The 17,620-nt window shown below is 45.3% G+C and overlaps 1 protein-coding gene across 1 annotated transcript in view; it reads left to right on the top strand.

Moving 5' to 3' along the window:
* The window catches only part of LOC106567450 (voltage-dependent N-type calcium channel subunit alpha-1B), a 269,203-nt gene that overhangs the window by 156,360 nt on the left and 95,223 nt on the right, over positions 1-17,620 (top strand). The window contains 2 exon segments of the mRNA XM_045691775.1: positions 12,561-12,664; positions 15,266-15,381. Of these exon segments, the coding sequence (XP_045547731.1) occupies positions 12,561-12,664; positions 15,266-15,381 (220 nt within the window).

The following is a 17,620-nucleotide window of genomic DNA, read 5'->3' as shown; positions in this document are numbered from 1 at the left end:
CTTTTTCCTTTAACGAGTCTGACGAGAAGGATATACTGCTTTCCAGGGAACATGCCCAAATCCCCGTAATTTGCGTGAGGAAAAGACAGAGAAAAAGGGGGCGCAGGTCTGGCTGCCTTCTGTGAATTTGTAGGCGAGCAAGTAAACTCCCACTGCCATCCATTCTATTGGCCAACGTGCAATCATTGGAAAATTAAATCGATGACCTACGATCAAGATTATCCTACCAACGGGACAGGGTAAGCTGTTTGGACAGCTGACGCTTAAAGTTAATGAGGGAGATATGTCTCCAGCAGGTGTCTGGTTTTGGTGAAGGAGAAGCGGGGGTGGGGGGGGGGGGCTTGGGCCAGTTGCTGCGGGGGGTGCAGAGTTGTTGGCCGGAGTTGGGGTAGCCAGGTGGAAAGCATGGCCAGCCGTAGAGAAATGCTTATTGAAATTCTCGATTATCGTGGATATATCGGTGGTGACAGTGTTTCCTAGTCTCAGTGCAATGGGCAGCTGGGAGGAGGTGCTCCTATTCTCCATGGACTTTAGTGTCCCAAAACTTTTGGGAATTAGTGCTGCAGGATGCAAATTTGTGTTTGAAAAAGCTAGCCTTTGCTTTCCTATCTGACTGTGTGTATTGGTTCTTGACTTCCCTGAAAAGTTGCATATCGCGGGGACTATTCGAAGCTGGTGCAGTACACCACAGGGTGTTTTTGTGCTGGTCAAGGGCTGTCAAGTCTGGAGTGAACCAAGGGCTATATCTGTTCTTAGTTCCACATTTTTTGAATGGGGCATGCTTATTTAAGATGGTGAGGAAAGCACCTTTAAAGAATAAGCAGGCATCCTCTACTAACGGGATGAGGTCAATATCCTACCAGGATACCCGGACCAGGTCGATTAGAAAGGCCTGCTCGCAGAAGTGTTTTAGGGAGCGTTTGACAGTGATGATGGGTGGTCGTTTGACCACGGACTGATTGCGGACGCAGGCAATGATCGCTGAGATCCTGGTTGAAAACAGCAGAGGTGTATTTAGAGGGCAAGTTGGTCAGGATGATATCTATGAGGGTGCCCATGTTTATGGATATGGGGTTGTACCTGGTAGGTTCCTTGATCATTTTTGTGAGCTTGAGGGCATCTAGCTTAGATTGTAGGATGGCCGAGGTGTTAAGCATATCCCAGTTTAGGTCACCTAGCAGTACAAACTCTGATGAGTTTGACAAAGGAGCTGATCGTGGACTACAGGAAAAGTTCCGGGCCGATCAGGCCCCCATTAACATCGACAGGGCTATAGTGGAACGGGTTTAGTTTCAAGTTCCTTGGTGTCCACATCACCAATGAACTATCATGGTGCAAACACACCAAGACAGTCATTAAGAGGGCACCACAACACCTTTTCCCCCTCAGGAGACTGAAAAGATTTGGCATGGATTCCCCAGATCCTCAAATTCTGCAGCTGCACCATCGAGAGCATCCTGATCGGTTTCATCACCACCTGGTATGGTAACTGCTCGGCGTCTTACCGTAAGGTGCTACAGAGGGTAGCACGTATGGCCCAGTACATCACTGGGGCCAAGCTTCCTGCCATCCAGGACCTATATAATAGGCGGTGTCAGAGGAAAGCCCTAACAATTGTCAGAGACTCCAGTCACCCAAGTCATAGACTGTTCTCTCTGCTACCTCACTGCAAGCGGTACCGGTACGCCATTTCTAGGACCATAAGGCTCCTTAACAGCTTCTACCCCAAAGCCATAAGACTGCTGAACAATTAATCAAATAGCCACCGGACTATTTACCTTGACACCCCCCCCCATTTGTTTTGTACACTGCTGCTACTCGCTGTTTATTATCTATGCATAGTCACTTCATCCCTACCTACATGTACAAATTATCTCGGCTAACCTGTACCCTCGCACATTGACTCGGAACCTGTACCCCCTGTATATAGCCTCATTATTGTTATTGTATTGTGTTACTTTTTATATTTTTTTACTTTTGTTTATTTGGTAAATATTTTCTTAACTCTTCTTGAACTGCACTGTTGGTTAAGGGCTTGTAAGTAAGCGTTTCACCGTAAGGTCTACACTTGTTGTATTTGGCGCTTGTGACAAATACTTTGATTTGAACATGCGTGTGTGTGTGTGTGTGTGTGTGTGTGTGTTTGCGCGCTCATGTACCTGTGTGTGTGTGTGTGTTTGCGCGCTCATGCACCTGTGTGTGTGTGTGTGTTTACCAGCTTACTGAATCAGCTGTCCTGAACCCACCCATCAATTACACCTATCATGTGGCAGCGCTCCGACACAAGCGTCTGCACAATGTCACCATGCTTCATAAAACCATCAGTCCCTGGGTCCATGCTGTTAGCACACTGCTTCTCTGGGATTAGGGGCTCAAGTGATAAACACACTCTCTGGCAGCCTGCTGCCCAGGAGAACTGATTCTGTATCAGATCTTCCATAACTCAATCCTACTCTTCACAATATGAGCACAGTGACCAAAACAGCTCTGGGCCAGTTAGAGTAACCAGATAAAAACACAAGTGGGGCCCAAAGCAGAGAGTCTACAGGGAGAGATGGAGAGTCCAATTATGGTGTGCTAATCTAGTGGAATGGTGGGAGATACACTATATATACAAAGTATGTATGTGGACACCCCTTGAAATTAGTGGCTTTAGCTATTTCAGCCAAACCTGTTGCTGACAGGTGTATAAAATCAAGCACACAGGAATGCAATCTCCATAGACAAACAGTGGCAATAGAATGGCCTTACTGAAGAGCTCAGTGACTTTCAACGTGGCACTGTCATAGGATGCCACCTTTCCAACAAGTCAGTTCGTCACATTTCTGCCCTGCTCGAGCTTCTCAGGTCAACTGTAAGTGCTGTTATTGTGAAGTGGATGCAAGATGGCCGCCTCACTTTGAGTCCTTAGGAAACTATGCAGTATTTTTTTAAACTCCTCTCTGGGAGGAGGAAGGGCGGGGATGTATGCTTCATGATTAACGACTCATGGTGTAATCATAACAACATACAGGAACTCTAGTCCTTCAGCTCACCCGACCTAGAATTACTTACAATCAAATGCCGGCCAAATTATCTCCCAAGAGAATTCTTGTCACTTATCGTCACAGCGGTGTACATTCCCCCTCATGCAGACACCAAGACGGCCCTCAATGAACTTCACTGGACTCTATTTAAACTGGAAACCATATATCCTGAGGCTGCAGTTATTGTAGCTGGGGATTTTAACAAAGCAAATTTGAGAACAAGGCTACCTAAATTATGTCAGCATATTGATTGCACTACGCGCGGGTGTAATACACTCGATCACTGCTACTCTAACTTCCGCGATGCAAACAAAGCCTTCCCCCGCCCTCCCTTCAGCAAATCCGACCACGACGCACACCATCTTGGTCTTACCGTCTTATAGGCAGAAACTCAAACAGGATATGTACCAGTGACTAGAACCAATCCATGCTAGTCTGACCAATCGGAATCCACGCTTCAAGATTGTTTTGATAACGCGGACTGGGATATGTTCCGGTCAGCCTCAGATAACATCGATCTATACGCTGACTCGGTGACTGAGTTTATAAAGAAGTGCATTGGAGATGTTGTACCCACTGTGACTATTAAAACCTACCCTAACCAGAAACCGTGATGGACCGCATTTAACCTGTTAGGGCTAGGGGGCAGTATTTACACGGCCGGATAAAAAACGTACCCGATTTAATCTGGTTATTACTACTGCCCAGAAACTAGAATATGCATATAATTATTGGCTTTGGATAGAAAACACCCTAAAGTTTCTAAAACTGTTTGAATGGTGTCTGTGAGTATAACAGAACTCATATGGCAGGCAAAAACCTGAGAAGATTCTGTACAGGAAGTGCCCTCTCTGACCATTCCTTGGGCTTCTTGGCTCTGTTTATTGAAAACTTAGGATCTTTGCTGTAACGTGACACTTCCTACGGCTCCCATAGGCTCTCAGAACCCGGGAAAAAGCTGAATGATGTAATTCCAGCCGCTGGCTGAAAAACTTTAGCGCCTTTGGTAAGTGGTCTATCAGAGGACCATCAGACTGAGGCACGTGCACGGGGCGACACCATGTTTTTATTTTCTCTCTCTTTGTACTAAAACACGATTTCCCGGTCTGAATATTATCGCTTTTTTTACGAGAAAAATGGCATAAAAATTGATTTTAAACAGCGGTTGACATGCTTCGAAGTACGGTAATGGAATATTTATAATTTTTTTGTCACGAAACGCGTCGGGCGCGTCACCCTTCTTTACCATTTCGGATAGTGTCTTGAACGCACGAACAAAACGCCGCTATTTGGATATAACTATGGATTATTTTGAACCAAACCAACATTTGTTATTGAAGTAGAAGTCCTGGGAGTGCATTCTGACGAAGAACAGCAAAGGTAATAACATTTTTCTTATAGTAAATCTGACTTTGGTGAGGGCTAAACTTGCTGGGTGTCTAAATAGCTAGCCCTGTGATGCCGGGCTATCTACTTAGAATATTGCAATATGTGCTTTCACCGAAAAGCTATTTTAAAATCGGACATAGCGAGTGCATAGAGGAGTTCTGTATCTATAATTCTTAAAATTTTGTGAACGTTTATCATGAGTAATTTAGTAAATTCACTGGAATAATGCTAGTTCTGAACGTCACATGCTAATGTAAAAAGCTGGTTTTTGATATAAATATGAACTTGATTGAACAAAACATGCATGTATTGTATAACACAATGTCCTAAGATTGTCATCTGATGAAGATCATCAAAGGTTAGTGCTGCATTTAGCTGTGATTTGGGTTTATGTGACATTCTATGCTAGCTTGAAAAATGGGTGTCTGATTATTTCTGGCAGGGTACTCTGCTGACATAATCTAATGTTTTGCTTTCGTTGTAAAGCCTTTTTGAAATCGGACAGTGTGGTTAGATTAACGAGAGTCTTGTCTTTAAAATGGTGTAAAATAGTCATATGTTTGAGAAATTGAAGTAATAGCATTTCTAAGGTATTTGAATAACGCGCCACGGGATTCCACTGGCTGTTACGTAGGTGGGACGAAATCGTCCCACTGGCCCTAGAGAAGTTAACCATGGAAAGAGGTCTGGGAATATGCCTGAATATTAACAGTGTAGTTATTCCCCCAGCAAGGCAATCAAACAAGCAAAATGCCGGTACAGGGACAAAGTGGAGTCGCAATTTAACGGCTCAGACACGAGACGTATGTGGCAGGGTCTACAGGAAATCACATACCACAAAAAGAAAACCAGCCACGTCACGGACACCGACGTCACGCTTCCAGACAAACTAAACACCTTCTTTGCCTGCTTTGAGGATAATACAGTGTCATGGCCAACTAGCAAGGACTGCGCCCCCCCTTGCTACGTGGCCGACGTGACTAAAACATTTAAACATGTTAACCCTCGCAAGGGTGCTGGCCCAGACGGTATCACCAGCCGCGTCCTCAGAGCATGCGCAGACCTGCTGGCTGGTGTGTTTACGGACATATTAAATCGCCCTCTATCCCAGTCTGCTGTCCCCACATGCTTCAAGATGGCCAGCATTGTTGCAGTACCCAAGAAGGCAAAGGTAACTGAACTAAATTACTACTGCCCCGTGGCACTCACTTCTGTCATCATGAAGTGCTTTGAGAGACAAGTCAAGTATCATATCACCTCCACCTTATCGGCCACCCTAGACACACTTCAGTTTGCATGCCGCGCCAACAGGTCCACAGACGATGCAATCACCATCACTCTGCACACTGCCCTATCCCATCTGGACAAGAGGAATACCTATGTAAGAATGCTATTCATTGACTACAGCTCAGCATTCAACACCATAGTACCCGCCAAGCTCATCATCAAGCTGGAGGCCCTGAGTCTCAACCCCGCCCTGTGCAACTGGGTCCTGGACTTTCTGACGGACCGCCCCCAGGTGGTGAAGGTAGGAAACAACATCTCCACTTCGCTGATCCTCAACACTGGGGCCCCACAAGGATACGTGCTCAGCCCCCTCCTGTACTCCCTGTTCACCCACGACTGCGTGGCCATGCATGCCTCCAACTCAATCATCAAGTTTGCAGACGACAACGTTGAGACAGCCTACAGGGAGGAGGTGAGGGCACCCGGAGTGTGGTGTCAGGAAAACAACCTCTTACTCAACATCAACAAAACAAAGGAGATGATTGTGGACTTCAGGAAACAGCAGCGGGAGCACCCCGCTATCTTCATCGAAAGGACAGCAGTGGAGAAGGTTTTTTAAATTCCTCTGCATACACATCACAGACAAACTGAAATGGTTCACCCACACAGACAGGGTGGTGAAGAAGGCGCAACACCGCCTCTTCATCCTCAGGAGCCTCAGGAGGCTGAAGAAATTTGGCTTGTCACCCAAACACCTGACACACTTTTACAGATGCGAGAGCATCAATCGAGAGCATCCTGTCGGGCTGTATCACAGCCTGGTACGGCAACTGCACCTCCCTCAACCGCAAGGCTCTCCAGAAGATGGTGTGGTCTGCACAGCGTATCACTGGGGGCAAACTACCTGCCCTCCATGACACCTACAGCACCCAATGTCACAGGAAGGCCAAAAAGATCAAGGACAACAACCACCCGAGCCACTGCCTGTTCACCCCGCTACCATCCAGAAGGTGAGGTCAGTACAGGTGCATCAAAGCTGGAACCGAGAGACTGAAAAACAGCTTCTATCTCAAGGCCATCAGACTGTTAAACAGCAATCACTAACTCAGAGAGGCTGCTGCTTGCATTGAGACCCAATCACTGGCCGCTTTAATAAATGGATCACTAGTCACTTTAAACAATGCCACTTTAATAATGTTTGCATATCTTACATTACTCATATGTATATACTGTATTTTATGCCATCTATTACACCTTGCCTATGACGCTCGGCCATCGCTCATCCATATATTTATATGTACATATTCTCATTCACCCCTTTAGATTTGTGTGTATTAGGTAGTTGTTTGGGAATTGTTAGATTACTTGTTAGATATTACTGCAACTAGAAGCACAAGCATTTCGCTACACTCGCATTAACATCTGCTAACCATGTGTGTGACCAATAAAATTTGATTTGATTTTGATTTGAAACGTCTAGGAGCAACACCGGCTCAACCACGAGATGGTAGGCCACACATGCTCACAAAACGGGACCACTGAGTGCTGAAGAGCTCGGCACGTAAAAATTGTCTGTCCATTGCAACACTCACTACCGATTTCTAAACAGCCCCTGGAAGCAACGTAAGCACAAGAACTGTTTGTCGAGAGCGTCATGAAATGGGTTTCCATGGCCAAGCAGCCGCACACGAGCCTAAGATCACCATGCGCAATGCCAAGCGTCGGCTGTAATGGTGTAAAGCTCGGAGTGAGCCTCTTAGTTCCAGTGACGGGAAAGCGAGGTCCATACAGAAATGGTTAGTCGAGATCAGTGTGGAAGAACTTGACTGGCCTGCACAGAGCCCTGACCTCAACCTCATCGAACACCTTTGGGATGAATTGGAACGCCGACTGCGAGCCAGTCCTAATCTCCCAACATCGGTGCCCAAGCTCACTAATGCTCTTGTGGCTGAATGGAAACAAGTCACTGCAGAAATGTTACAACATCTAGTGGAAAGCCTTCCCAGAATAGTTATAAGGGCTGTTATAGCAGCAAAGGAGTGACCAACTCCATATTAACCTCTATGGGCTAGGTGGGACGCTAGCGTGCCACCCGTGGTGCACTCCATCAACAGCAGGTGCATTTCAAGAGCGGCAAATTTGAATCCAAATAAATGTCAAAATTCAAATTTTTCAAAAATACAACTATTTTACACCATTTGAAAGATAAACATCTCCTTAATCTAACCACGTTTTACGATTTCAAAAAGGTTTTACGGCGAAAGCATAAATTTAGAGTATGTTAGGACAGTACATTTACAAGAGTTGTGTGTAATGTTTTGTCAAGTCAAAGACAGGGTCACCAAAACCATAAAACCAGCTAAAATGATGCACTAACCTTTTACAATCTCCATCAGATGACACTCCTAGGACATTATGTTAGACAATGCATGCATTTTTAGTTCTATCAAGTTCATATTTATATCCAAAAACAGCGTTTTACTATGGCATTGATGTTGAGGAAATCGTTTCCCTCCAATAACCGGCAGTCAAGTCAGCGTCACAAATTAAATAATTAAAATTAGAAAACATTGGTAAAATAGTATATTGTCATTTAAAGAATTATAGATTTACATCTCTTGAACGCAATCAACTTGCCAGATTTAAAAATAACCTTACTGGGAAATCACACTTTGCAATAATCTGAGCACTGCGCCCAGAAAAATACGCGTTGCGATACAGACTAGACGTCATGTTGGGGAGATCTAAAATCGAAAATACTATGTAAATAATCCATTACCTTTGATTCTCTTCATCAGATGTCACTTCCAGGTATCACAGGTCCATAACGAATGTAGTTTTGTTCAAAAAAGCTCATCATTTATGTCCAAAAATCTCCGTCTTGTTCGCACATGATCTAAGCCAGCCGGACTTCTCGTCATGAACGAGGGGAAAAAATATATTTCCGTTCGTTCAAACATGTCAAACGTTGTATAGCATAAATCATTAGGGCCTTTTTTAACCAGAACATGAATAATATTCAAGGTGGACGAATGCATACTCTTTTATAACGTATTGGAACGAGGGTACCCAACATGAACTCGCGCGCCAGGTGTCTAATGGGACATCATCGTTCCATGGCTCTTGTTCAGTCAGATCTCCCTCCAGAAGACTCAAAACACTTTGTAAAGGCTGGTGACATCTAGTGGAAGCAATAGGGAAGTGCCAAAATATTCCTAAACCCCTATGTTTTTCAATGGGATAGGTTTAAAGTCAATACAACACATCAGGTATCCACTTCCTGTCAGAAAATGTCTCAGGGTTTTGCCTTCCAAATGAGTTCTGTTATACTCACAGACACCATTCAAACAGTTTTAGAAACTTTAGAGTGTTTTCTATCCATATATAATAAGTATATGCATATTCTAGTTACTGGGTAGGATTAGTAACCAGATTAAATCGGGTACATTTTTTTTATCCAGACGTGCAAATGCTGCCCCCTAGCCCTAACAGGTTAATGCCCAGGGTTTTGGAATGAGGTATTCGCCGAGCAGGGGTCCACATACTTTTGGCCATGTAGTGTATTCACTATAGGTCTCACACCTTTATCTGTTACTGCATCACTATTGCTCATTAGCATACATGAATGTGGTCTGATTAGGTCTCAAACCAAGTCCTTAGGGTTAATGACTGAGCTGTTAATTACCCTTGTTAAGCCTGTATCTTCCCCCTGCCACCTTCCCTTAATTGCCCATCACAAGCCATTGGTCAATAGGTCTTAGTGTAGGTCTTATCTAATCAATGGAATCCTCAATGGAATCCTCACCCTATGGCCAACTATGGAGAGTAAGATTGATCCAGGAAGTTTTAGGAGGGTAGAGAGGGCACCTGAACTGGAGTGATTGATAATAATGCCTGTGTAATCAAATCTCAGGCCAAAGTCAATGCTGCAGGCTACCCACTGCAATAATAATATTCTCTGCCACAATCACAATCTGAGGCCTTGTTCCGAATGGCACACTGTCTTCCCAATATAGTGTTCGGCTTTAGAGACCACTTTTTATATCGGGAATTGGGTGTCATTTGGGATGCACCCTGAGAATTATGATGCAGTTATTTCATGGAGAGCTCATGGGTAGTTCAAATGACAGGTTCTTGCAGATACAGTACACTTCCTATCTGCATGAACCTTTCTATTTTATGTTTATTTTTGCCGTGTCTCTATGCACACACACACATTAGCACACACACTTTTCTTTTCTCATGTTTTTGTTCCACTTGACTTTTTAAAAATACTTAAAAAAAAAAAAGTATTACTGATATTGATTACTGTATTGTTGGGAAAGAGTAAGCAAGAAAGGCAGTTCACTGTACTTGTGCACATGACAATAAAAACGTGAATATAAATCAACATGGAATAAGAGAAGTGTGTAACATTACAGCAGACCTAGCTGGATAAGAGTCCAATAATCCACTGGAGCATATCGTACCAATACATAACTATGAGTACAGAAAAAAAGGTGCTATCTAGAAGCTTAAAGGGTTCTTCGACTGTCCCCATAGGAGAACCCTTTAAATAACTATTTTTGGTTGCAGGTAGAACCCTTTTGGTTCTAGGTAGAACCAGAGTTCTACCTAGAACCCAAAAGAATTCTACTTGGAACCAAAAATCTTTGTTCTATGGGGACAGCCAAAGAACCCGTTTGGAACCCTTTTTTCTCAGAGTGTACTGGGAAACTAGTCAGGCAGACAGGCCGATACAGTGCCTTGCAAAAATATTCATCCCCCTTGGCATTTTTCCTATTTTGTTGCATTACAACCTGTAATTTAAATAGATTTTTATTTGGATTTCATGTAGTGGACATACACAAAATAGTCAAAATTGGTGAAGTGAAATGAAAAAAAAATCACTTGTTTCAAGAAATTTCAAAAAATTAAAAACTGTAAAGTGGTGCGTGCTTATGTATTCACCCCCTTTGATATGAAGCCCCTAAATAAGATCTGGTGCAACCGATTACCTTCAGAAGTCACATAATTAGTTAGATTGCACACAGGTGGACTTTATTTAAGTGTCACATGATCTCAGTATATATTCACCTGTTCTGAAAGGCCCCAGAGTTTGCAACACCATGATGCAAGGTGCACCACCAAGGAAGCGGCGCCATGAAGACCAAGGAGCTCTCCAAACAAGTCAGGGACAAAGTTCTGGAGAAGTACAGATCAGGGTTGGGTTATAAAAAAATATCAGAAACTTTGAACATCCCACGGAGCACCATTAAATCCATTATTAAAAAATGGAAAGCCTATGGCGCCACAACAAACCTGAGAAGAGAGAGCCACCCACCAAAACTCACAGACCAGGCAAGGAGGGCATTAATCAGAAAGGCAACAGAGACCAAAGATAAACCTGAAGGAGCTGCAAAGCTCCACAGCGGAGAGTGGAGTATCTGTCCATAGGACCACTTTAAGCTGTACACTCCACAGAGCTGGGCTTTATGGAATAGTGGCCAGAAAAAAGACATTGCATAAAGAAAAAATAAGCAAACACGATTGGTGTTCGCCAAAAGGCATGTGGGAGTCTCCCCAAACATATCGAAGAAAGTACTCTGGTCAGATGAGACTAAAATTGAGCTTTTTGGCCATGAAGGAAAACGCTATGTCTGGCGCAAAGCCAACACCTCTCATCACCCCAAGAATTCCATCCCCAAGGTGAAGCATGGTGGTGGTGGCAGCATCATGCTGTGGGGATGTTTTTCATCGGCAGGGACTGGGAAACTAGTCAGAATTGAAGGAATGATGGATGGCGCTAAATACAGGGAAATTCTTGAGGGAAACCTGTTTTGGTCTTCCAGAGATTTGAGACTGGGACGGAGGTTCACCTTCCAGCAGGACAATGACCCTAAGCATACTGCTAAAGCAACACTCGAATGGTTTAAGGGGAAACATTTAAATGTCTTGGAATGGCCTAGTCAAAGCCCAGACCTCAAACCAATTGAGAATCTGTGGTTTGACTTAACGATTGCTGTACACCAGCGGAACCCATCCAACTTGAAGGAGCTGGAGCAGTTTTGCTTTGAAGAATGTGCAAAAATCCCAGTGGCTAGATGTGCCATGCTGATAGAGACGTACCCCAAGAGACTTGCAGCTGTAATTGCTGCAAAAGGTGGCTCTACAAAGTATTGACTTTGGGGGGTGAATAGTTATGCATGCTCAAGTTTTCAGTTTTTTTGTCTTATTTCTTGTTTGTTTCACAATAAAAATATTTTGCATCTTAAAAGTGGTAGGCATGTTGTGTTAATCAAATGATACAAACCCACAAAAAAATCTATTTTATTTCCAGGTTGTAAGGTAATAAAATCGAAAAAATGCCAAGGAGGGTGAATACTTTTGCAAGCCACTGTAGACAGGCAGGCAGACAGCTCCTGACCATTATATAGGCCAGACCTCAGCCTGTGTCTCTCCCAGCAGGGGATTGGCTTGTCAGGCTAGTTTGGCTTTCCAATTTTTTTTCCAATTGGCTGTTTAGAAACAGTAATTTGGGGTTGTATTACACGGTTGTTATACAGTGATAGAAGCCCCAAGGTCTCTCTGTTCTGCACATGGTAGCTGGTGGATCTGATTTGGTGGTTGGTTGACTGACTGTGTGGGAGTTTGTTTACCGGTAAGAAGACATTTATTTTAGTGACAGAGTAAGTAGCGTATATTGACATTTTTGTGTAGAAGCAAGTATAGCAAACCTTTCAGATATAGATGTTATGCAGATGTTGTACATTGACCAACTGCAAACATTAAGAGGAAACATAATACTCATACACATACACCTTTTTCTTTGTCTTTCTTTCCCTCTGTGTGTGTGTGTGTGTGTGTGTGTGTGTGTGTGTGTGTGTGTGTGTGTGTGTGTGTGTGTGTGTGTGTGTGTGTGTGTGTGTGCGCACTCAGGCTAACGATGCCTCGGGGAACACCTGGAACTGGCTCTACTTCATCCCCCTGATCATCATCGGATCCTTCTTCATGCTCAACTTGGTCCTGGGTGTCTTATCAGGGTAAGTCTGACCCAACACACACACACACACACACACACACACACACACACACACACACACACACACACACACACACACACACACACACACACACACACACAGACAGACACACATTCACACAGACAGACAGACAGACACACACACACACACACACACACACACACACACAGACAGACACACATTCACACAGACAGACAGACAGACACACACACACACACACACACACACACACACACACACACACACACACACACACACACACACACACACACACACACACACACACACACACACAGACATAGGGTTTAGGGAATCATGGACCAGACTTTGCATACAAACCACTCATTTTATTAGCTAGGACAGGATGACAACTAGAGCACAAACAAAAAGGATGACAACAAGAGCCACGGTACCCTATATACTAACCTATTCTATTGACAGGTGAAATAGTAGGAGGTGTGTGTGTGTGCATGTGTGTGTTTGCGCACACAAATATATGTACAGTATTTGTTTGCGTGTGTGTGTTTGATCCTGTGTCTCCAGTGGAGGGGCTGAGCGGAGCCCACTCAGGCTGAAAGCCTAGCTGGCCTGATGGGGAGAGCTTCCCCATAAAGAAATGTGCATTTACAGGGACAGCATTACCATAATGAAATGAGCCGGTGCCGCTGGAATAGCCATGTAAATATGGAGAGAGTTGAGGTTCCAGATTTATCTTAATGAAAAGCCTATCGGAAGTCACTTAAAATATACTGTAATTAGACCTATATAAAATAATTAAACAATGAATACCTTATCCTCTCCTATAATCCATGCTCACAATACAATGAATCTATTGGAATTAGAAGGAATTCAGCTATTGAAGTTCAGCAACGTTCAATCTGAGTCAACATTCACTCTCTCTTTCCCTCTCACACACTTTATCTTCTTCCCTTTTTCTCTCTTGCCCTCTCTTTTAATATGGGATGCATTATTCACCCACGCACACACACACACAGGCACACAATGTCTCCCATCAGCCCTACGAGGAGACATCCTGTTAAGAGTTACGTAGTATGGCTACATGTTTCTGGTCAGGTGCTATGTTTACGTTTTCTGGGAAGCCTAATCTCCTACTGAGTGAATGGCTAGCTCTCCTCTGTCTGTGTGTTTTGTGTGTGTGTGTGTGTATTATGTGTGCATATGTGCGTGCGTCCTCCATCTCATCTGTCCTTCCTGAACCCAATGACACTCTGCCTTAAGGCATGCTTCCCATTTGGAACAGTTTGTGCATATATTATGACGTCATTTTGTGATGCTTTTGTTCGTTTTGGTCTTCGGGTTTTTCTTCGGCTGTTTGTGCAAATCCCCAAATTCTCCAGGCAAGCCGAAATTCGGATCCAAAATCTAGGCCCTTCGTCGTCATTGGTCAATAGTAGGGATTCTTCAATTAAGTGTTTGTTTTCATTCTGCGACAGACAAATTGTTTTCATGCTACTTTTTTCACTTGAGAAATACTGCTTAGTTAGATGTAAAATTGTGCAACTAAGATCTCATTTATTGACTTATCTTACATATATTCTCAGTATTTCTGGTTACAGCGTCTCAAGATGGACAAACAGTACTATTGCTGCTTTTTCTTGTTCTTCAAGCGAAGGTGTTTTAAGGGAGTATGCGAGCACACTCGTTCGGCTAGGCGCCAGCCGAATCAAAGTATGCTGACGCCTTTAGCTTCAAGATCCATGGCCATCTTGTAGAGCCTCCCTTCTCACATTCCACAGCTTACCACAATAGAATATCAGCCATCACTCCAGAGAGATGACAGTGTCACTTTTGGGTAACATAAAATTATACTGATGATACCGCATTCATTTTGAATTCTTCCAACTGACGGGAAATGCATCTCAACTGAAATGACACTGAAAACAGCTAAAATAGAATTCAGTTGCAAGATTAGTAATCTCCCACTCTCCTTCTCTCCCTCCCTCTACTTGCTCTCTTTATCTCCCTCTCTCTCTCTTCTCACTCTCTCGCTCTCTCTCCTGTGTTTTAAAATGGCCAGGTCTTTAATCTTAATGGTGTCCCTTGCTCTTCTCTTTGAACTCAGTGGTCTGTCGGTCTCATTGTCTGTGACAGTGAGAAACACTCCTCTACACACACTGGGTCCGTCTCAACAGGGCTCATTCCATATACATTGTCATTAGTCTAGAAAGAACTGGTTTCCTATGGGGAAGCAGAACTTTATCTGGGCCTAAGGAATGAGTTGGTGTGTGTGCATGTGTGAGTGCATGCATAGGTGTGTGCGTGTGTCTTTGTGTGTGTGTGTGAGCATATTTAAAGAATTTTGTAACCCTTTTATCTGTGAGCTGACCTCATCCACACCACACTTTAACAGTGGGAGACAGGGCTACATTTGTCTGTTTGTCCATTCATCCATGCCTGTATCTCTGTGAGTTTGGCCCTTCAAAGAGCCCTTTCATGATCCATTCCTCCCAGAGAGGAGAGAAAGAGTGGAACACACACAGAGGCTGAAATTCCATAGAAATGAACCTGTATATTCCAATAGGAGTTTATAGTGTGTGGGTCCGTGTGTGTGTGTCCATATGTCTGTGTGTGTGTTCACAGGGAGTTTGCCAAAGAAAGAGAGCGTGTGGAGAAGAGGCAGGACTTTCTAAAGCTGCGTAGACAGCAGCAGATAGAGAGAGAGCTGACGGGATACCTGGAGTGGATATGCAAGGCAGGTCAGTCTCACCTCCACTTCTTCTAATCCGTGTGTGTGTTTCCCACATTTTGTTACATTACAGCCTTATTCTAAAATGGATTAAATAAAACATTTCCCTCATCAATCTACATACAATACCCCATAATTGTCAAATGTCAGTGTGTGGCGGGTCGGACGAAGTCAGGCGCAGGACACAGAACTGAGTAAAAACTTAACTTTACTCGAAAATAAACCAACAAAATATTCCATGCTGGGAAACACACCAGCTCACAGAAATACCAACCACTTAACAATGAACAAACACGCACAAAAAACCATGGGGAAAACAGAGGGTTAAATTACATTTACATTTAAGTCATTTAGCAGACGCTCTTATCCAGAGCGACTTACAAATTGGTGAATTCACCTTATAATATCCAGTGGAACAACCACTTTACAATAGTGCATCTAAATCTTTTAAGGGGGGGGGTTAGAAGGATTACTTTATCCTATCCCAGGTATTCCTTAAAGAGGTGGGGTTTCAGGTGTCTCCGGAAGGTGGTGATTGACTCCGCTGTCCTGGCGTCGTGAGGGAGCTTGTTCCACCATTGGGGTGCCAGAGCAGCGAACAGTTTTGACTGGGCTGAGCGTGAACTGTGCTTCCTCAGAGGTAGGGAGGCGAGCAGGCCAGAGGTGGATGAACGCAGTGCCCTTGTTTGGGTGTAGGGCCTGATCAGAGCCTGACGGTACGGAGGTGCCGTTCCCCTCACGGCTCCGTAGGCAAGCACCATGGTCTTGTAGCGGATGTGAGCTTCAACTGGAAGCCAGTGGAGAGAGCGGAGGAGCGGGGTGACGTGAGAGAACTTGGGAAGGTTGAACACCAGACGGGCTGCGGCGTTCTGGATGAGTTGTAGGGGTTTAATGGCACAGGCAGGGAGCCCAGCCAACAGCGAGTTGCAGTAATCCAGGCGGGAGATGACAAGTGCCTGGATTAGGACCTGCGCCGCTTCCTGTGTGAGGCAGGGTCGTACTCTGCGAATGTTGTAGAGCATGAACCTACAGGATCGGGTCACCGCCTTGATGTTAGTGGAGAACGACAGGGTGTTGTCCAGGGTCACGCCGAGGCTCTTAGCACTCTGGGAGGAGGACACAAGGGAGTTGTCAACCGTGATGGCGAGATCATGGAACGGGCAGTCCTTCCCCGGGAGGAAGAGCAGCTCCGTCTTGCCGAGGTTCAGCTTGTAATTGGGGAATTGAAACCAGGTGTGTAAAACAAAGACAAAACAAAAGGAAAATGAAAAGTGGATCGACAATGGCTAGAAGGCCGGTGACGTCGACCGCCGAACGTCGCCCGAGCAAGGAGAGGGACCGACTTCGGCAGAAGTCGTGACAGTACCCCCCTTGGAGCCACGCGCCGACACCGGGCTCGGGGGCGACCCGGAGGACGAGGCGCAGGACGACCCGGGTGAAGACGGTGAAATTCCTGCAGTAACAATGGGTCCAGGATGTCCTCCACCGGCACCCAGCATCTCTCCTCCGGACCGTACCCCTCCCACTCCACGAGGTACTGAAGGCCTCTCGCCCGACGCCTTGAGTCCATGATGGCTCGCACAGTATACGCCGGGGCCCCCTCGATGTCCAGAGGGGGCAGAGGAACCTCCCGCACCTCAGGCTGCTGGAGCGGACCAGCCACCACTGGCCTGAGGAGAGACACATGGAACGAGGGGTTAATACGGTAATCAGGGGGGAGCTGTAACTTATAACAAACCTCGTTCAGTCTCCTCGGGACTTTAAATGGCCCCACAAACCACGGACCCAGCTTCCGGCAGGGCAGGTGAAGGGGTAGGTTTCGGGTCGAGAGCCAGACCCGGTCCCCCGGTGCATACATCGGGGGCCTCACTGCGGTCGGCGCTCCCCTTCTGCCGCCTGATGGCCCGTTGCAGGCGCACATGGGCAGCGTCCCATGTCTCCTCCGAGCGCCGAAACCATTCATCCACCGCAGGTGCCTCGATCTGGCTCTGATGCCACGGTGCCAGGACCGGCTGATAACCTAGTACACACTGAAAAGGATATAGGTTAGTGGAGGAGTGGCGGAGGGAGTTTTGGGCCATCTCCGCTCAGGGGATAAAAGCCGCCCACTCCCCCGGCCGGTCCCGGCAATAGGATGGCAGAAACCTACCCACATACTGGTTAACTCTCTCCACCTGCCCGTTACTCTCGGGGTGAAAACCTGAGGTAAGGCTGACCGAGACCTCCAGGCATTCCATAAACGCCCTCCA

This window comes from Salmo salar, chromosome ssa01, assembly GCF_905237065.1.
Source record: "Salmo salar chromosome ssa01, Ssal_v3.1, whole genome shotgun sequence".
NCBI lineage: Eukaryota > Metazoa > Chordata > Actinopteri > Salmoniformes > Salmonidae > Salmo > Salmo salar.
The sequence above is the reverse complement of the archived record's forward strand: the minus strand, read 5'-3'. Positions and strand labels throughout refer to the sequence as shown.